Below are 21,900 nucleotides of genomic sequence, written 5' to 3' on the forward strand. Positions count from 1 at the left end.
TCACTAAAACAGTGTAACATTTACTATATGAAATAAATATCGTGTGCACAAGACAGAAATAACGAACAAGAAGCAATTGTAAACGCTCGTCTGCTAATGTTTTGGGGGATCCAAGATGGCGGCAGGCCCCGCCCACTGGCTTCAAAACAACTTACAGCGTAAGTCTGTAGCGCCATCTCCCCTTATTCTACCTCCATGGTTTGCAGAGTATAGCCGTAGAAGTAGATATGAAGATAAACGTGTACATCAAAGAATTATCGAAAAAGGCATGTGCATAGCGTCGATCGTAGCAGACAATCGATCGTAGTATCTGACAGAAGTCGACTAGCACGTAAACGCTGAACTTGTAGAGATTTGTTTGAGTTTTGTTGCTTGTGTAGGTGAAACTTGGTAGTCGATGATTTTGCGTAAACTCCCTAGGTTTTTTGGACTTGGGTCAACATAAATCAAGTTTGTGCCTTTATTTATTGTATACACACAAATACCCATTGGTATTACTGTCATCTAAGTGCCAGTAGTAGTGAACAAGGTGGATATGTTATGGAAATGTTCGACTGAATAGCAGCGTCGCTTGCATATTGCCTCTATTAATGTGTAAGTAATGCAAAAGTGTTGATATGATATATATGGAGCCAAAATAGTTATCAGTTGAAAATTCGGAAATGAAAACGCCGTCGTGCATTTAAAAGTTGCAATACTTTACTAGCCTATGTGTTTCACAACAAACATTATTCACCCTCTGCAGTAGCCAATTACTGAAGGATTAAGGTGCATTTACATCTCTTCTTAAACTATTTTGGACTCCATTAGATGGTAGTGCATGTGGCGAATTGTTTATGTTCAATGGGTAGTCAAAACGTATAAAATATTACGGCCGTCAGCTCTTACACCATGAAGCTGCATTTTAGTTCAAGTTCGTGTATGATTTAGGACAATGATAACCTACGCACTGACCCGTTAATAGCTTGAAAACTGTTGCACCAGAAACTCGAGACCTTTCTTTTGTTGTTATTTTACGTAAAATAACCGTAACTACGAAGTGTTTGATGAATAATTTTGTTACAAAAAAGGTTTTTATATTTTTCGAAGGTGACTATGCTATAGAAAAACCTTTAAAATCATTGGGAGAATAATCAGAAATTTCGTAGAATAATTTTCAATATGAAAAGAAGTGACAACGGTAATTTTCATTTCCGTGATTGTCAGTTTAAAGTGCAGGCCTTTATTTAATTTTTAAGTTATTAGAGTATATGTTATTGACAATGTTCTGGTTCTCTTATCACCGTCCAAACCTGTCAGTAGACAAAATCATCTAGTACGTGAAGTATTCTTCTCTTACCGTAAAACATTTTGCTGTGTACAAGTGTGTGTTTAAATCTCGGAGACTCATTGAATCTGTTGATACCAACTTTCTTTGACTCATCAAAATCCAGAAGTATAGGTAATTTCTTGACATTTTATTTGGTGGCTTTGCCAGCTCCCAAACAAATTGTCAATTTCCAACCTGACATAAGTGTTGAGCTTTACTGCAGGTCAGTCTGTTCCTTCGAACTACATTCCAAATCACAAAACAAGATAAATGAATATTCTTCATGTTCTATTCTGTCCCTGTTAGTGAACATATGACAAAACAATATTGTTACCTTGAGAATTGAAGCAGTTGTCCGTTGTCTGTAGGGGTTCCACTGCTGAATGCTGTTGTTCCCTTGTTGGCTGCCCCTTTGTGAAGACTGTTTCAGTGACCCAAAGTTTAATTCATAACATTTTCATGCCATTGGAAGAGGTTCATTGACAGATAAAGGTACAGGGATGAGATTAATGCCATTGGCCTCTTGTACTCCAGTAGTGTATAATTGACTATATAGAGTTTAGTATGGTACAAGGATAAAATATTGTGCAAATACTGTACTGTAAATATGTTTAACCTCCCCAGTATTCACTTCAGATGCACAATACTATTAGGATGGTACATCCCACAACTGTCTCAGAGAAGGTAATTGTTCTTCATGACGTGATAAAATCTTTCTTGGGAACTGTCAATATCATTGAGTTCATGCCACACAAATTTAAAGCAAAAGTCTATGTTAGTCACTGACTGTGTTAGGGGACAGTAGTTATGACCACTTCATCTGTTTCTGAGCTATGCCACTGGTAGAAGTGTCTTTTTCTCGTTATCAGTTGAAACGGCACAGTGGACAGCTACTATATTTGTATTAAGGAGAAAGGTGATTCAAATAACAGTATGGTCCAGATTTAGATTTCCAGTGATTTTCCCAAATTGCTTAAGTTGAATGCAAGGACGGTTCCTGTGAAAGAGCATGGCTCACTTTGTTCCCTTCCTTCCTCAATCTTAGCTTTTGCTATATCTCTAATGACCTCATCAAAGGGATGTTAAACCCTAATCTTCTGTCCATCCTTGGATCAATTCAAAAATAATGATGTTTCTAATGAAGTTATACAGCAATATTAACATCTGTTGCAAACACACTAATTCTGCAGTTAAACTGCAAAATTTTTCGAGTTTACTCTCAAAATATGCGTAAATGTGTGAGCACTTGCGAATACAGACACTACTTGGGTGTCACTTGCTTCATTTCTTCCTTTGCAGGGCTGCTACAGGAGTCTGCTGCCTACTTTTAGGTAGCAAAAATGAAAAGGAAAACCAACCCCAGAAACACTCACATTAAAATATATACATTTTCTTCATGTGTATTTCATTTGAATATGTCTTGGTTTGTAATATGATTTCTAAATAGCACACTGCACCATATAGTCAGGCTGAAATTAATCTCTTAATTTATTGCTTAAAAGAAAATGTGTTAATTTATTTCCGTTCATCTTTTTATGCCTTTTTTCTGTGCTATACTTCATAGTGCATATTGTATCCAGCACGTATAGGATTCTTTTCAAGTAAATGAGGCCATTACCTTTTGAGGTATTAATCACCCTGTTTTGAGTGTTGTTTCTGTCTGCTGCAATAATTATAGTATTGAAAGTGATAGAGAAAAGAATTTCCTACTTCATGTCTGGAAGTATATTCTCATATATATGCCAGAGTGATTTGATCATTATGTTTATATAAAGTCACTTCATAATTATTTTTCATTGGTGAATTTTATATGGCTGCCATATGCGAATTCTGTCACCCATCCCCATATGGGTATCATATGTAACAGCACAACTTTAAGTGGAGAGTATGCCAAAATCTTAAATAATTTGAAAATTTACTGGAATATGAGCATAAATTAAACGAGGCTTTTAAGTCTGTAGCAAACTTTAACAGTAAATTACTAAAATAATGTACCGAATATTTACAACTGGTAGGCTATAGTTTTTGAATTAGGTGACTTTACTGGTCCAAATGTTGGAGAAAATGCAAACTGTGCTAGTGTGTTGTGTCTACACATCTTTCATCATTAGCACATGGTTGCTGTGCTACATACTCTTTTATTTATTTTATTAATGATCCTCACTGATTATGAGGTTACTTGAGCTTAGAGCAGTGCAAGCATATATTTTAAAAGTTAAACTGAGGGATTTGAGAACTAATTAATATTGAGCTCCCTGTTCTGCAAATGCTCAGACTAAATATCCTGAGAAATTCTGTACTTAGTTATTTGTACTTATCTTCCTTTGATATCATAGCTGTTTAATTACTGTTGAACATCAACTTATCAAAAGCTCATCTCTCGTTAAGTCTTGATGGTGAGTGCATTGAAGTTTGTGATACTGTTATACCACTGTTTCCAGAGAAGTCACCATCGGCACAACCTTTTTTAAATAAAGGTTGTGGTGACAGGCTCATGGGTAATGTAGAACATTTAGGGCACTAAGTGATAACTCTGTTCAGAATTTGTGGACACAGTGAATGTGTCATTACAAAAATTTACACATTGCAAATTTCATACTTATGTTTTCATCCCTCCTGAAAATTTCTATTTTCCAACTGGTTTGATATTTACAAGTTTTCAGTGTTCGAAGATATTAATAATAATAACAACAATGTATCTGCTCAAATTACTTAAAATAAATGAGACTGATTGTCTGATGATGATATAGATGCCATAATGACGACTTAGTCCTGATCATATCCTTTATTTTAATCATTAGTGTAGTAATAGTCTGAACATCTTTGGCAGTTAAGGAAATTTAATCTAAAATGAGCATAAAGAAAGTACCATAATTTCCTATGTTGGGTGCTGAGCTAAAGATATCAGTGGATTGCAGTAAATGTTGTTCTATGAACTTCATAAGAAGTCCCATTCCTGTACCAGTATGAAAGTCCTACTTGACATATTAATCAGTAACTTCAATAATTACGCCATGCGGCTAATCACATGTTAAGTTTTCACAATTTGTGGGTGCTGGAGATTCTGTTGTACGAGAGCCACCCAGCAAGTAAAGAACATTTGCACATACAGTTTGCACACCTGTCTTGTGGCAGCCAATCAGTGGTTTCTGGTGTTAATTGTGATGTGGAACAGCTACCTAATGTGGTTGTAACTGTTCACATGGTAAGTGCAGATACGACTGTGACAGTGACTGTGCTGGTTATGGGTCATGCAGACTGTGAGGAGGTGGAAGATGTTATAACGTTTCCTGCAGGCAGAAAGTGTTAGACCCTGTGACATTCACCACAGACTTTTTACTATTTGTGGCGAAGGCGTAATGAATGCAACTAGTGTCCAAAAGTGGCACATAATGTTTACGAAAGGGGGAACATCTGTTAATGATGAAGAGAGGTCAGTGTGAACCTCCGTCATCACAGATGTGTGGAAACAAAAGGTGGATGACATCACTTGAGAGAATACACAATTATTGACATGCATGAACAATGTAAGGAAGTGTCTTGTTCAGGTATGCCTGACATTGTCTGTCAGCACATAGGGTAACAGAAAAACTGTGCACGGTGGGTGCCACGTGTGCTCACGAATAATCAGAAAGCTGGGAGAACAGGTGATGCATTAGTGTTCTTGGAGTGTTACAAAAGGGATTTTTACTGACCATATGGTAACAAGATGAAACATTGGTTTATCATAATACCCCAACAATGAAGCAACAATCTGTGAATTGGTGTCATCCTCAGTTGCCACAGAAAGCATTCTTGTTCTAACAGAGTGCATCAAGTCAAAAATTGATGGTGTCTGTAATCGGCGATGGGGAGGGGTCCTACTTATGAATTTCATACCTCACAGCACAACAATCAGTTCTGATGCATACTGTGCTACCCCTGAACATCTTTGTTGTGCTATCCAGAACTGCCGAAGAGGCAAGCGCTTGTGTGGAATTGTTCTTCCACATGACAATGCACGTCCACATTCTGACCAGCAGACAGAAGCGTTGCTGCGTGAGATTCCTGTGGGACATCTTTGAGTGTCCTCCCTACAATCCGAACCTGGTACCATTGGACTTTTCCTGTTTCCAAAACTGAAGGAATACACTATGTGATCAAAAGTATCCAGACACCTAGCTGAAAATGACTTAAAAGTTCATGGCACCCCCTCCATTGATAATGCTGGAATTAAATATGGTGTTGGTCCACCCTTAGTGTTGACAACTTCCACTCTCACAGGCATATGTTCATTCAGGTGCTGGAAGGTTTCTTGGGAAATGGCAGCCCATTCTTCATGGAGTGCTGCACTGAGGAGAGGTATTGATGTCAGTTGGTTAGGGCTGGCATGAAGTCGATGTTCCAAAACATCCCAAAGGTGTTCTATAGGATTCAAGTCAGGACTCTGTGCAGGATAGTCCATTACAGAGATGTTATTGTCGTGTAACCACTCCACCACAGGCTGTGCATTGATGCTCGATCGTGTTGAAAGATGCAATCACCATCCCCAGATTGCTCTTCAATGGTGGGAAGCAAGAAGGTGCTTAAAACATCAATGTAGGCCTGTGTTGTGATAGTGCCACACAAAACAACAAGGCGTCCAAGCCCTCTCCGTGAAAAACACGACCACACCGTAACACCACTGCCTCCGAATTTTACTGTTGTCACTACACTGGCAGATGACATTCATCGGGCATTCGCCATACCCACACCCTGCTATCGGATTGCTACATTGTGTACTGTGCTTTGTCACTCCACACAACATTTTTCCATTGTTTAATCGTCCAATGTTTACGCTCCTTACACCAAGCAAGGCGTCATTTAGCATTTAGTGGCATGATGTGTGGCTTATAAGCAGCCACATGAGATCAAAGTTTTCTCACCTCCTGCCTAACTGTCATAGCACTTGCAGTGGATCCTGATGCAGTTTGGAATTCCTGTGCGATGGTCTGGATAGATGTCTGCCTATTACACATTATGGCCCTCTTCAACTGTCCTCGGTCTCTGTCAGCCAACAGACGAGGTCAGCCTGTACGCTTTTGTGCTGTATGTGTCCCTTCACGTTTCCACTTCCGTATCACACCGGAAACAGTGGACCTAGGGATGTTTAAGGGTATGGAAATCTTGCGTACAGATGTATGACAAGTGACACCCAGTCACCTGACCAGTTTGAAGTCCATGAGTTCCACGGGGCACCCCATTCTGCTCTCTCACTATGTCTAATGACTACTGAGGTCGCTGATATGGAGTACCTGGTACCTGGCAGTAGGTGACAGCACAATGCACCTAACATGAAAAACGTATGTTATTGCGGGTGTCCCTTGCTGGTAAACATTTTGCAAATGAAGACACCTGAAGGACTCTGTAATGACCTTGTTGAATAGCCAGGAGGCCACATGGTATGAAGAGGGTATACACAAACCGGTGCCATGGTACGACAAATGCCTTAATTTCAAAGACAGCTATTGGAAAAGCAGCCAAAGTACTTGACAAAACATGTATATTCAGTTTCGGTATTATTATTAAAGAGTGTCTCTTGGATAGCCCATGTACAAGGCACTATAAACCAAAATTGTCTCTCTGGAACAGTTTCATTCTGTGGTTTAATAAATGTTACTATTTCACCTGAGAGTTTAATCAGTGTGGTCTTGTACCTTTTTGTGTATTCTTTCCACTGCTTATGTTTGTGTTATGGATAAGAGAAGGTATTCTCTTGGTAGAAGTACATGATCACAAATTCAGACCAAATGAAACACACATCAGAATAAAGGATGCCCAGTCACACCAATACACAGTGTACCCATCTCCAGCAGCAACACAGATGGGTATTCTTGCTTTAGTGAGAGCTCTGGTGATCTTGTTGGCCAGGGCAGTTGTTGTATACTAATAGTAGTATGTTGTGTCACAGCTGCTGTAAAACACCAAATGTGACCATGAACTGTAACTGATGGACACTGGACACTCCTTAAGGGTGTTACATTTTTCCAGCAGTGTATTCGTGATGGTATATCACATTGCTAATAGTGTTAAACTGTTAGAAGATGAAGCTATAGTTGCTTTGAAATCAATAGTAAATAAAAAAAATAAAAAAAAAATAAACACAGCTTTGTAGAGAAATAATAGTAAGAGAATAGCCCTCTGCACAACCAATTTCCTGCACCATGAAAGCAACAACATTATGTACTTGATGTCAAATACTCATACAGAATGAGTGCCGATGGTTCATCTGATCTAATGAAGTTTGTAACTGTAACATGTTTTTCAATGCTGTGCACCACTTCCCATATATGCTAGAAACCTCAATGGAGTCGTTACCACATACATTAAATATTAAATAGTTGCAGTTATGGTATGTGTGGCTCTGCAGTACCAGGATCCTGTGCTAGGCAAGGATAGACAGTTTTCTTTGCAGGGACTGCCTACAGAGTGACTTAGCCTGCTATTCATTGAGGGCTTGCTAATCTAACTGAATATCATTTCCATACTGTTCACAATTTTATCACCAGAAGAAAAGAAGGGGTCTATATTTTACTAGCCTTTTTCAATTTTTAATCACACATGTTCCATAAAAACTGAAATTAACAAAAAAAATTTTAATATTGGTTTGGGGAACTATTTTGATAGATGTAATCTGGTTGAATAAAATTCTCAAACTCTCAGGGGGCTCACAACGCTTTCATCAGTAAATGCTTGGAGAGCACGGGGCCCCCAAGCTATTGGAGCATCTTTTTCCTTTCCTTTCCTATGCTGTAGTCTCTCATCTCTGACTATCCTTCCTTTGTTTTCTCCCTTTCTCATGGTGGCAACCTTTGATGTTTTTTCCAATATTCCATGGGCTCTGCTTTCCATTCTCGAAATATTCATTCATTCGTCACTTTTGGCTAAAGTAAATTTTGTTCTCCTTGTTTTGACCTTAATTTTCCAATTTTTTCTGTAGTGTTGATTGATTTGGGAAGAACACACAAATTTGTATCTACTGCAAGCAGTGTTAAAGATCATCTGCACACATACTTGTATAGGGTCTTCCATTCCCTTCCAACCAAACATGGTAGCCAATACGGTGTGCTGGGGTTATTGTTTACCATTTCAGTTGAGCCCCATGACAAACAGGGATTACACTGCTGCTAGTTCCCCATGCACTCCAAGTAGTAGTTGCCCAATGTCTTGGGTCATTGAGGCTCCCATCAGTGGCCATTGTGCTAGATGGCTTAGGCTGTGTCTGGGTGGCACTCGTGGGGGGGACACCCAATGATCAGAGTAGATGGCATCAGGGTGGGTGTTTTGCACATGAAATGTATTAAATTACACTAAATCAATGACTGTTCTGATGCGGCAGTCTCGTCAGAAAGGTATAGAAATTCCATTGTGGACAGTTATAACCCTATTGCTTTCCCTAACCTGGTTCCCACATAGGAGGAGGGACAAGGAAGACATCTGGGAGCAAAACTGTTTATCCAATACTTAGTATGTACTTGAACTGATGGAGATGTTTTTACTGTGACAAAGCAATTATTTTTTTGTGGAACATACTGAAGATAAATTTGGAGAAGTTGAGCCATTGGGAGAAATGCGCAATGGATCGCTATTGATAAAAACCACTGACTGGTGCTGCACAACCTACAGCTCTTCACCCAAGTGAACAGCTGTGTGACCCTTGCCCCCCCCCCCCCCCTCCCCCCACAAAACTTTGAATATGGTTGAAGGTATATTTCACAGAGATATGGCCTAATCTTCAGTTGCAAGTTGTGCATTTTGTCCAATGTGTCTGAGAAGATCCCAAGAAAAGCTGAACAGATACAGGCACCTGTATCTTAGCCTTCAAAGGAAATGTACTCCCAGAAAAAAATGGTCATTTTGTACAGGTGTGACGTGAAACCTTAAGTGTCACTGTCCATGAGGTGCTTCTGATGCTCAAGCTTTCATTGAAAAAACTCCAGAAATTCAATTAGTAAATCAGTTTGGCTTGCTATCTGAAGTGGAGGAAGGGCCTCGTCCAGATGTAGTTGAAAGTAGGTTGAAGCAGAATATTAGCTTAAAGAAAAGAGACAGGTCGGAATCAAACCAGAATAGGAAAAAGAGGAATTCTACTTTTAGGCAGCAGTCATGGGAGGGGTGTGGGCCAGCAGCTTCAGGAGAAATTAGGTGCAGGGTACCAGGTCACAAGTTTTGTGAAACCAAGTGCTAACCTTAGCCAGGTGACAGATAGCTTAGGTCAGCTATGCAGGGATTTTGAGTAGGAAGATCAGGTAATTATAGTTGGGGGAGTAGGAAACAGCCTGGCTATGAATCCAAGATACAGTATTAGGAGTGACCTGGATAAAATAGGAGCAGAAACTGAGCACACAACTGTGGGGTTCATGGAGGTCTTTCAGTGCCATGATCCGCCCTGGGTAAACACTGCTGTAAAGCATGTTAACACTGAGCTGAACAGGATGCTCCAGACACCGGCAAAATCTCACGTAAGTGTTGTTCCAGTAAATGCTATTGGTAGGTGAGGATACACTACACATGGCCTGCACCTGAATAGGATGGGGAAAAATAAGTTATCTTCTCTATTAGCAGAAACTGTAAGGGGGTCTACCGTCACACAAGGGGTGACCCCTGTGGTCAATGGGTCCAGGCAGACAGATTTTTTAGGTTAAAGCCAAAGCCCAGACAGATGACAATCAAGATAAATAGAATGAAAGGAACTTCATGTACAGTAAATTGGGTTAAAGCTAAGGGCAGTATCAACTTACTTCATCAAAATATCAGGGGAATAAAAAATGAAGTAGATGAGCTATTAGTGTGTTTAGATGATCTCAAAAATAAGAATGAGATTGATATACTCTGTCTGAACACCGTGTAACTGTGAACGTGGATAGTGTCAGTATAAGTGGGTATAATTTAGCATCTTACACTTGTAGATCTAGGATGGATAATGGAGGAGTTGCCATTTTCATAAAACAAGGGTATAAATGCAAAATTGTATAAGTAAGCAAATTTTGTGTTGATCAGCACTTTGAGGTTTGTGCATGTGAACTTCAGCTAGATAATGTAGTTTTGATATTAGCAACAGTGTACAGGTCACCATCAGGAGACTGGGAGCTATTCATAAAAAAAGTTTGACTCCCTATTGTGCTGTCTGTCAGACAAAAAGTAGTAGTTATTAATCTGTGGTGATTTCAATGTAAACTTTCTAAATAATTCTGAGAGGAAAAGTGAACTAGAAGTGTTATTAACAACATATAACTTAGAACAAGTGCTCAATTTCCCTACATGTATAGCTCAAGGCAGTAGCACGCTAATAGATAATGTATTTGTACAGCAAGAGGATGTAAAACAAAAACATGCTTTCCCTGTGGTAAATGGATTGTCAGACCATGATGCACAACTGATTAACTTACAAAACCTAACAGGGTGTACAGTTCGGAAACCATTAAGTAAAAATGTAAGGTCGCTCAACCCAGTATCTATAGAGCACTTCAAAGAAAGCTTAAGAAATGTTAATTGGGGAGATGTATATAATGAGCCAAATTCTAATGATAAATGCAACCTATTTCTTGATAAATTTATATCCCTTTTTGAACATTGTTTCCCAAAGAAAATTACTAAATGTAACACCACACACTTTTCAAAGAAACCTTGGATTACTACAGGTATTAAAGTATCTTCAGAAAGAAAAAGAGAACTTTATGAGACAGCAAGAATTAGTAACGATCCTGAAGTAGTTTTACACTACAAAAATTATTGTAACATACTGAGAAAAGCTGTAAGGAAATCAAGAAATATGTATGTTAGAGAAGAAATTAATGACTCCGGCAATAAAATAAAATCACTATGGGATGTTGTTAGAAGGGAGACAGGAAAAGTAACCACTGGGGTAGGTAGTATTACTATTAAGGAGAACGAGACCATCCTAACCAACAGTACACAAGTAGCTAATGTATTTAACAACCATTTCCTAAGTGTAGGAGAAAAAATTGGTGAGAACAGTTCAAAAGAAAAAGCCAGGCAGTACATGGAAGAATCAGTTTTGAAAAAATTTAGTCAGATTAAGTTTCACCTAACAACCTCTCGTGAAATAAGTAAAATTATTAAATCTTTGAAAAATAAATGTTCTGTTGGAGTAGATGACATCTCTAATAAGATATTAAAACAATGTCGAGCAATTACAGCTGATGTTTTGAGTCACATATGTAATGCATTATTAACTCAAGGTATTTTCCCAGGCAGGTTAAAATATGCCATTTTCAGGCCGCTCTACGAAAAAGGGGACACCAAAGATGTCAATAATTACTGGCCAGTATCCTTGCTTACAGCATTTTCAAAAATCTTTGAGAAAGTAGTGTACTCGAGCGGTTAGCCATCTCAACAGTAATGGGATACTTAGTAAATCACAGTTCGGATTTCAAAAATGCTGTTCCACTGAGACAGCAATATACAATTTCACTGTCCCCATAATAGTCTTTAAATAATAAAATGTCACCTATAGGAATTTTCTGTGACTTGTCCAAAGCATTTGATTGTGTAAACCATGACATTATGTTCAGAAATTACAGTTCTACGGTATAAATGGAATAGCATGGTTTAAGTTGTACCTACAGAACAGGAAGCAAAAAGTTTCCTTATATGATTTAAATAAGTTTGCCACTTCATCTAACTGGGGTGAAATTACATTAGGTGTTCCACAGGGTTCAACCATGTGTCCCCTTCTGTTCTTGATATATGTGAATGACCTCCCTTCCTATCTGAAACAGGAAGCTGAACTGACACTGTTTGGTGATGATACAAGCATCATTATTAATCCGGTAAAAGAAACTCCAATTGAAAATGATACAAATAAGGTCTTTGGAAATGTCATTAATTGGTTTTCTGCAAATGGGCTTGCTCTAAACTTTGAAAAAACACAGTACATCCAATTTTCTGCTGCAAAAAAGTACAGTTCCTTCAATAAATATAACACACCAATAGAAGTCAGTAGACAGGGTAGAGCATAATAAGTTTTTGGGTGTACACATAGATGAGAATCTTAATTGGAAAATTCACATTTTGGATCTTCGAAAGTGACTAGGCTCAGCAACTTTTGCAATCAGAATAATTGCAAATTTTGAGGATGTAGAAATTAGTAAGCTAACATACTTTGCATACTTTCACTCTCTGATGTCATACAAAATAATATTTTGGGGTAACTCAACATTTAGGCAAAAAGTATTCACTGCCCAAAAGAAAGTGGTTAAAATAATATGTGGGGTTCATAGTCGTACATCTTGTAGGCATCTTTTTAAAAGATTGGAAATTCTTACAACAGCCTCACAGTACATTTACTCGCTAATGAAATTTGTTCTCAACAACATGGAACAGTTTAAAAACAAGTGACATTCATGATTATAATACCAGAAAAAAGAAAGACTACACTATCCTTTACTCAACCTATCTTTGGCACAGAAAGGGGTAAAATATGCTGCTATAAATTTTTTTGACAAATTACCAGATGAAATAAAATGTCGGACAGACAGCAGTAATAGCTTCAAAAATAAGTTGAAATCATATCTCCTTGACAACTCCTGCTATATCATAGGTTAATTCTTGACTAGGAATAAATAAATCTTTAAATATAGGATATGCATTTTGTGCCATTTAAGGCAATGGGATAAATAATAGAAATATTTATCCTTAACTTTATTTTTAAAAAAATCTTGTTTCATATGTGCATTTCTTGTGCACTTGACATGTTCCACATCATAACGGCTACTGTACCTTGCGATTGATCAATGGAACACGCAACCAACGAACTAACTAACTAACTAACTAATTGTATGTCATCCTGCTGCATTGGAGACCCAAAATGCAGTAACTGCAGAAGATCACTCCAAGAAGGTAGTTATTGTGAACAACCAGTTTTGTGTGTCAACTGCACAGGATGCCATCCTCCACATCCATCTGTTTGCCCAGTCTTCAAAAAGGAAAAGGATACACAGGAATATAAATCTATTGACTTCATGTTGTACACTGAGGCAACAGATGCTACAGAAGTGTGGTTCATTGAGGGAGGTCACCCAACACAGCCTATATTCCAGCTTTTGTTCCCTTCTCTCTTTGCGCCCTTCCATTCCTGCAACATTATTATACCAATAGACCTAGTGTGGTAGCCATTGTGTTGATGTGAATTAGACTTTCTTCCTGTGGTGGCCGCATGGCCCCATCAGTCTATTCTGGAGGTAAAACTTATTGTAACACAGAGAGATATGACCCAACAGTGTTTCCTGTGGTGTCACCACCAGACACTACACTTGCTAGGTGGTAGCCTTTAAATCAGCCGCGGCCCGTTAGTATACGTCTGACCCGCGTGTCGCCACTATCAGTGATTGCAGACCGAGCGCCGCCACACGGCAGGTCTAGAGAGACTTCCTAGCACTCGCCCCAGTTGCACAACCGACTTTGCTAGCGATGGTTCACTGACAAAATACGCTCTCATCTGCTGAGCCGATAGTTAGCATAGCCTTCAGCTACGTCATTTGCTATGACCTAGCAAGGCGCCATTACCAGTTACTATTGAGATTATGAATAATGTACCGTCAAGAGCAACGCTCATCATTAATGGATTAAAGTTAAGAATTCCACCAGCTACGTCCGTTTTTCTAAAGTCTAATTTCCTTGTCCTGTTCCAGACCTCATGCCAGTCTGCGTGAGCTAAAACGCGTGCCTTTCGGCTTCCTCTCATACCCGGTGTTGGCTCTCCTGCCAACCCACAACATTTCCTTCTCTGGCTATGCAGTGGGAGGAACGTACAGCTCAGAGACAAGGGGAGAAATACTTCTCCCAGTACTAAGTGTGTACTATGACCAATGGTGATTCCTTTTCGACTAGAAAACCACTAACCTTCATTCAACACCTTGAGGACAGATTTGAGGAAATAGCAGCACTTTCAAATATGAAAAGTGACTCGGTTTCGATTAATATAGCCTTCCCTGCTCAGTCATGAGTGCTGCTCACCTGTAACAAGCTGGTTGACATTCTTGTAACTATAACTCCCCCAGCCTCCACATGGTACAGGGCATCATTTTTCACCTTGATCTGCTTCTACATATGGATGACAAGTTTCATGCCAATTTGGAGTGATGTGGAGTGTATTTTGTCTGTCTTGTCCAACCAAGAGTAACAGGGGGTTACTGGAGCTTTCATCTTGACCTTTGGAGGCAACTCGTTGCCTGAGATCAGGGTAAAGTATCGCTCTGATGTCAAGCCATATGTTCCTCCTCCCATGCGGTGCTACAGGTGCTTGCAATTTGGACGTGTGCCTTCATGTTGCAACGCCAGGCCCGTCTTCAGGGATTGTGGATGTCCATTGCACATGAACACTCCTTGTGCCCCTCCGTCCAGTCTTTGTCAACTGTGGGCAGCACCATTCCTCCTGTTCACTGGACTTCACTGTTTTTCAATGAGAAAAGAAAATCCAGGAATCCAAAATACTTGACTGACTCTTATATCAAGAGACCAAGAAGAAATGTGATTGCCTAGGGCACACTCGAATACACTCACTCCCCAGGTGGTTGGAGGGACCCTCCTCATACTGCTTCCCTCACATCCTCTTGGGAAGTGTTGACTCCCTACCCACCCGGGATGTCAGTTTCCAACCACTGGCTGCAAAAGCAATGCCTTTCTCTGGGGTCCCTTACTGGGAAGGGGTTCCTTGCAACGTCCCCTTCCCAGGACTATGCTGATATGCAGTTGGATACCAGCCAGTGGCTGAAGGAGCCACAAGTTGTGGGTCATATGACTTTGTGTTCCATCTCTATCCCAGAATAATTTTAAAACTGGGGCAACCTCAGCTAAAATAGCTATACATGATCGCTTGAAACTTCATATAGTGAACAGTTTTTTAAAGTACAGGTGTTAAAACTATTAAAATGCAACTGAATTAAATGTCCAATGGTCTGCTGTAGCCGTATTTTTTTAGGCCACTTGTAAGTGACACACAACCAGGTTCTCACCTATTTGATTTGTATCTTCTGATGGAAATGTCTGTACAAAATAGTCTTCTTTAAATTAATGGAGTACAAAATAACAACACTCCATTTCTGATCTCCACAACAACTTGGAGGTACTACATAAGGAGACAAAGGGCACTGTTTTAAACATGCTTGAGGAAATATATATAACAAAGTCCAGAAGACAGTCTCCTGATAATACTCTCAGTAATCAAATGGAGTTAAGGCACCGAACTTTATTGGCCAGTTTAGACTATTTAAATGTTTGAAGTTAGGTGTCTCAACATCTAATCAGTTGGTTAGCTTATTATAGCTTTTTTATGTTAACATTTGTGTTTACTCCCACTGCCAGTCCACATGGAGGTCGTCTGCTCTGTTCAATGTCTACACTGTTGTAATAATTCAGAAGTAAGTTTTAATGATTTGAAATAAGTAGTTCACCTTAGCAACATTAGTATATTTAGTATTATTCAGGTTCAATTTTATGTAATATAAAGCTGAGTCTAATAGTTTGCATAGTGACCGTAAGTCCTCAACCGAGCACTAGTATCACTTTCTTTTTTTCTGTGTTACTTGTGTTAGTTCAATTTTTGTCACTGTCTCAGAATCAGGATGGCAGTCACAACACCTGGGATGCTCATAGCATATCTTGGCATGCCGAATTATATAATGAACCTTTCATTAATGGGGAATTGCTTCAGACTCTTGCCTCATCTCACAATACGGCCCCAGGCCCTGATTCCATTCACAATCTAACTGTTGCACAATGGCTTGATCTCTTAAGGTTTTGAACCACATTTGGCTCGATGGTGTTTTCCCTTTGCAGTGGCGAAATAGTATCATTCCAATCTTTAAGCCAGGTAAAAATCATACAATTGTCGACAGTTACTGGCTGATAAGCCTCACCAGCATGCTCTGGAAGCAGCTTGAAAGAGTGGTTGCTTGCCGAATATGCTGGCAATCCAACAGGCCTTTTCTAAATGCCAGAACCTAATTGCAGTCTGTTTTGACCCACATAAGGCATACACTAAGGTGACAATTCATGGGATATTGATATGCGCATATACAGATTGCATACATGTGGTATAATAGGGCAGTGCATTGGTGGAGCTGTCATTTGTATTCATGTGATTCGTGTAAAAAGGGTTATGACGCAATTCTGGCAGCACATTGGGTATTAACAGACTTTGAATGTGGAATGGTAGCTGGAGCTAGACGCGTAGGACATTCCATTTCAGAAATTGTTAGGGAATTCAGTATTCCGAGATCCTCTGTACCAAGAGTTTACCAAGCATACCAAATTACGGGCTTTACCTTTCACTACAGGCAACACAGTGGCTGATGACCTTCGCTTCATGACCAAGAACAGCTGCATTCATGTAGTGTTGTCATTGGTAACAGACAAGCAACACTGTGTAAAATAACAGCAGAAATCAATGTTGCACGTATGACAAACATATCTGTTATGATAGTGCTGCAAAATTTGATGTTAAAGAGTTATGGCAGCAGACAACCAATGTGAGTGTCTTTGCTAACAGCATGACATCACTTGCAGAGCCTCTCCTGGGCTCATGACCATAATGGTTGGGCCCTAGATGACTGGAAAATGGTGGCCTGTGTAGAAGAGCCCTGATTTCAGTTGGTAAGAGCTCATGGGAGGGTTAGAGTGTGGCTCAGACCTCGCAGAGCCATGCCCCAGGTTGCCAACAAGGCACTGTGCAAGGTGGTGGCAGCTCCATAATGGTGCGGGCTATGTTTACATGGAATGGATTGGGTCCTTTGGTCCAACTGAACTGATTGTTAACTGGAAATTGTTATGTTTAACTACTTACAGATAATTTGCAGTCATTTGTGGACTTCATGTTCTCAAACAACAAAGGAATTTTTATGGATGACAATGCGCCATGTCACTAGGCCACAGTTGTCCACAATTGGTTTGAAGAACATTCTGGACATTTTGAGTGAACGATTTGGCCCCACAGATCGCCTGACACGAGTCCCAACTAACATTTGTGGGACATGATTGAGATGTCAGTTCATGCACAAAATTCTGCACTGGCAACACTGTCATAGTTCTGGATGACTGTAGAGGCAGAACAGCCCACTGTTTCTGCAGGGGACTTTCAACAACTTGCTGAGTCCATGCATGTTGAGCTGCTGCACTATGCCAGTCAAAAGAAGGTCCGACAAGATATTAGGAAGTATCCCATGATTTTTGTCACCTCAGTGGATTATACCACCTGATGGCATCACATTTGACTTACCCTCCATGACTGGGGATTTTGAAGCTCACTATCAATTCTTATTTGTCAGTTTTATCCCACTGATTGCTTCGGGTGCAAGTTGACACTTCACTCAGCTCTCCCCAGGTCCAGGAGATCGATGTCCCACAGGACTGTGTCCTGAGTGTCACTGTCTTCCTCGTCACTATCAATGGGCTAGTGATTTTGGGCCACTAGTCACCTCTGCACTGTGTATATTGATGACTTTGCATTTGGTACAGCTCCTACTTAGGAGCCGTAACTGAATGCCAGTTTCAAGTTGCCATCTGATATGCCTCTGTGTGGAGCCTTTCCCATGGTTTCCAATTCTCTCTCGCAAAAATGTGGGTCATGAATGTCTGTCATCATGCCACAGTCCATCCTGACCCAGAGCTGTATTTGGGTACACAGCTCTCGAAATTTTTTGCACAGTCCCATTTCTTGGGCCTTCTTGTTGATAAAGGGCTGATTTTTCTGACCCATATTCATCAACTAAAGACCAGTTGCATGCAAAAGCTTACTGCTGTGCTTCCTTGACACATCTGTTACAAGTGTGGATTGTGCTACTCTTCTCTGTATTTACTGGGCCCTCGTCTCATCCTGACTGGACTGTGGTTGCCAAGTTTATGACCTGGCAGTACCTTTGTCTTTCAAATTGTTAGAACCAGTGCCACATCGCAGAGTTCGTCTGGCCACTGGCGCCTTCCGGACTAGTCCTTTAGTCAGTCTCCCTGCTGAATCTGGAATCAGCCCTGTTAAGTTCCGATGGTACTAACATGTGATAGCCTTATGCAATCGTTTTTCAACAGTTGCCTGATCATCCAATGTATCCCATTCTTGTTGCAAGAGGGACGTTGCCTTGATAACCATTCTTGAATGGGATTACCAGTTTGAATGTGTCTTGTAGCCCTCTGCCAGGACCTTTGCTCCTCCTTCCTGGAATCTACTCCCCATGTTTTCTCGCAGGCCCTCCTCCTTCCCCCTCCCCCACCTTTGGTTGGTGCACAAGGCAAGAATTAGCAGAAATTTATTTAGATGTCCTAAAGTCTGTGGCACCTGTGGTCTTTTGGCATTTGTTTCATTCAATCCTTTAGAAGATTCGGAGAGCTGCTATTTTTTTTTTTTTTTTTTTTTTTTTTTTTTTTTTTTTTTTTTTTTACACATTTGGCTCTAAAACTGTGGATAAGATGGGATATGCTTTTACATCCCCTGTTGGTCTGGACCACCATTTGTTGACAGGAACATGTAGTGTTATTAAATGGGTCTTCTTTGAACACATTTTAATATGTAGTGATTCAGTGAGTAGTCTTCAGACCATTGACCAATTTTACTCTTGCACCCTGTATTCTGTTGTTCATAACCTTCTCACTGAGCTGAGACTTACTGACAGCTCAGTTGTCTTTCTCTGGGTCCCAAGTCACATGTGTATCTCAGGGATGAACTAGTTGACAATTCATCTAGAGGAGCATTTACTTGTCCCCCATTTGATTTTCCAGTCCCAGGTCCCCCCTGTGGGCCCGGGGGTTAGAATAGGCTCAAGGTATTCCTGCCTGTCGTAAGAGGTGACACCTTTTGGCCTTTATGTGATGGTCCCTTGTAGGGTTTGACCTCCATTTTTCCAAACTTTCCTGTAAAGCCAGCCAATTGGGGAAGGGCGCCTTGCATGGTGTATTGTGTCCATCATACATTGAAATCTTTAGCCCACTTTCTCATCATGGCAGTGCAGTCCTGCTCATCCTCCATCTCATGAGTGACGACACCTTCCTGGGTGTGTGTTCCTCCACCCACCATGCAGTGTCGTTTTATGCTTCCATGAGAACCATGGAATTCTTTGCACCTCATATCCAGCACCATAGCCAGTCCATTGTGGTGGGGCAGCCATGTATCCCATGGGTTGGGTTGTAGCCCCGACTACACAGGAATCGCTCTGCTGATGCCTGTGCCGTTAACTCACCCTGGGGCATCGGGACTCCCAAAATGGCCATCCTACCAGGTGGCCTTTGCTGTGGCTGGGTGGTACCCATGGGGAGGGCCCGTGGTCGGAGTGGGTGGCATCAGGTGGATGACACGTGATGAAGCGTACCTCCACATCACTTGCTGGTGATCAAACACCAGCAGTCTCTAAGCATTTCAAGTCTCAGTACAGTGCAAGGAAGTATGATCCTAAATCATTCCCCTCCCTGGCCACACCATGGGGGAATGCCAGGCTAAGGATGGCAGCGAACCTTATTTGCCCTGGTACCTCGTATGTACGAGAGCTGATGGGGACTCCTTTGTCTCAATGAAGCCTCAGTTTTTTTGTGGAGCATTTAGAGGACAACTTTGGGGAGGTGGAGGGATTGTCCAAAATGCGGTCAGAGTCAGTCTTGATAAAAACGGCATCCTCTGCCCAGTCATGGGCATTACTTGCTTGTGATAAGCTGGGGGATATTTCCGTTACCGTCACGCCTCATAAGAGCTTAAATATGGTCCAGGGTATTATATTCCACAGGGACCTCCTTTTGCAATCTGACGACGAGCTGCGCGCCAACTTGAGCGATGAGGAGTTATTTCATCCGGCGCGTCTATCAGGGTCTGAGGGATAATCAGGTTGCCACTGGTGCCTTCATCTTTACCTTCGAGGGTGACACATTGCCTGAGAAGGTCAAGGTGATGGTCTACCGCTGTGACATCAAGCCTATATCCCTCCCCCAATGCGGTGCTTTAAGTGCTGGAAGTTCGGCCATATGTCTTCCCGCTGTACTTCCAGCATCACATGTCGAGATTGTGGACATCCATCCCATCCCATTACTCCACGTGACCCACCTCCCATCTTTGTCAACTGTGGAGAGCATCATTCCCCTTGCTCACCAGACTGTAGGATTTTACATTGAGCAAGGAAAATCATGAAATGCAAGACCCTAGACCGACCAACCGACCTACACTGAGGCCAAGAGGAAATTTGAGCACCTACATCCTGTGACTGTGACCACCTCTTACGCCGCCGCTATGAGCACAGTTGTAGCTCCATCAGTTCATGAGTTCCTGTTGACTCTCAGAGCCAGGAGACGACACCTGCCCCTTGGATGGGTTGGGGGGGGGGGGGGGGGGCACTTCTCTCCCTGTTGGTCCCGCACCACCTACCTGAGGAGCACTTTTCTCCCAACCATCGGGGACACCAGACCCCACTTCTCAGCCGGAGAAGTCTTCTTCCGTTCCTCTCGCAAGGAAGGAGTCCCTTGGGTCACTCTCTTCCCAGGTTTCTGCTAGTGGGAAAGATGACACCCGCCAGTGGCTGAAGTGTCCAAAGCAGCTGGTCATAGGGGTTCACAATCATCCTCAGTCCTGGAGACTGAATCAGTGAAGCTCTCCTAGCTAGAGAAACCCAAGGATCAGCGAGAGAAATCCAGAAAGAAGACCCCCAAGACCAAGGGAATTGTGGTGGCACCCACACCTCTGCTGCCTACAAGCTCTGCGTCTGAGGGTGAGGTGAAGATTCTGGGGCCTGCTGAGGACCTAGATCTCACCAGACCCTCAGACATAATGGATATAGCCTGTTCAGGAAATAAGTCGGTGGCAGCAAGTGACCCTGAGGTGTAGACTACCTCATTGAGTGTTTCATGCCTTTCCAGTCTCACAATCACGTCCTTAACTCGGCATGTAGTCAACCTGTGCCCCTTCAAACTCCCCCTGAAGCTGTGGCTGTCAGGATACGAACGTTACAGGAAATAACTATCTGCAATGTATATCTCCCTCCAGATGGTGCGGTACCCCTGAACGTATTGGCTGCACTGACTGATCAACTGCCTAAACCTTTCCTACTTTTGGGAAATTTTAATGCCCATAACTGCTTGTGGGGTAGCACCATGCTTACTGGCCATGGCAGAGATGTTGAAAATTTACCATCCCAAGTTGACATCTGCCTCTTAAATACTGGGGCTGCCACACATTTCTGTGTGGCTCATTTGCAGCCCAGGACTCCTCCCATCTATCCACTGGAGAACAAATGATGACCTGTGTTGTAGTGACCACTTCCCCATCTTCCTGTCACTCTCTTGGCATCATGCCCATGGACGTCTACCCAGATGGGCTTTAAAAAAGACAGACTGGGTAGTCTTCACATCTGCTGTCACCGTTGAATCTCCCCCACGTGGTGCCACCGATGTTGTGATTGAGCAAATCACTACAACGATAATTTCTGTGGTGGAAAATGCGATCCCTTGTTCTCTAGGGTGCCACCAGCAAAAGACAGTCCCTTGGTGGTCACCGGAAGTCGCAGAGGCAGTTAAAGAGCGTCAGTGAGCTCTACAGTGACATAAGCGGCACCCTTCCCTTGAGCACCTAATAGCCTTTAAGCAGC

The 21,900-nt window shown here is 41.4% G+C and overlaps 1 protein-coding gene across 1 annotated transcript in view; it reads left to right on the forward strand.

Annotated features, from left to right (window-relative positions):
• The first annotated feature begins 316 nt into the window (after positions 1-316).
• Positions 317-21,900, forward strand: part of LOC126184542 (katanin p60 ATPase-containing subunit A-like 1) — a 104,390-nt gene continuing 82,806 nt past the window's right edge. The window contains exon 1 of the mRNA XM_049926951.1: positions 317-594. Coding sequence (XP_049782908.1) covers positions 591-594 — 4 coding nt within the window. The 5' untranslated portion in view covers positions 317-590. The remainder of the gene's footprint in view (positions 595-21,900) is intronic.

Source organism: Schistocerca cancellata, chromosome 4 (genome assembly GCF_023864275.1).
Source record: "Schistocerca cancellata isolate TAMUIC-IGC-003103 chromosome 4, iqSchCanc2.1, whole genome shotgun sequence".
NCBI classification, from domain to species: Eukaryota; Metazoa; Arthropoda; class Insecta; order Orthoptera; family Acrididae; genus Schistocerca; species Schistocerca cancellata.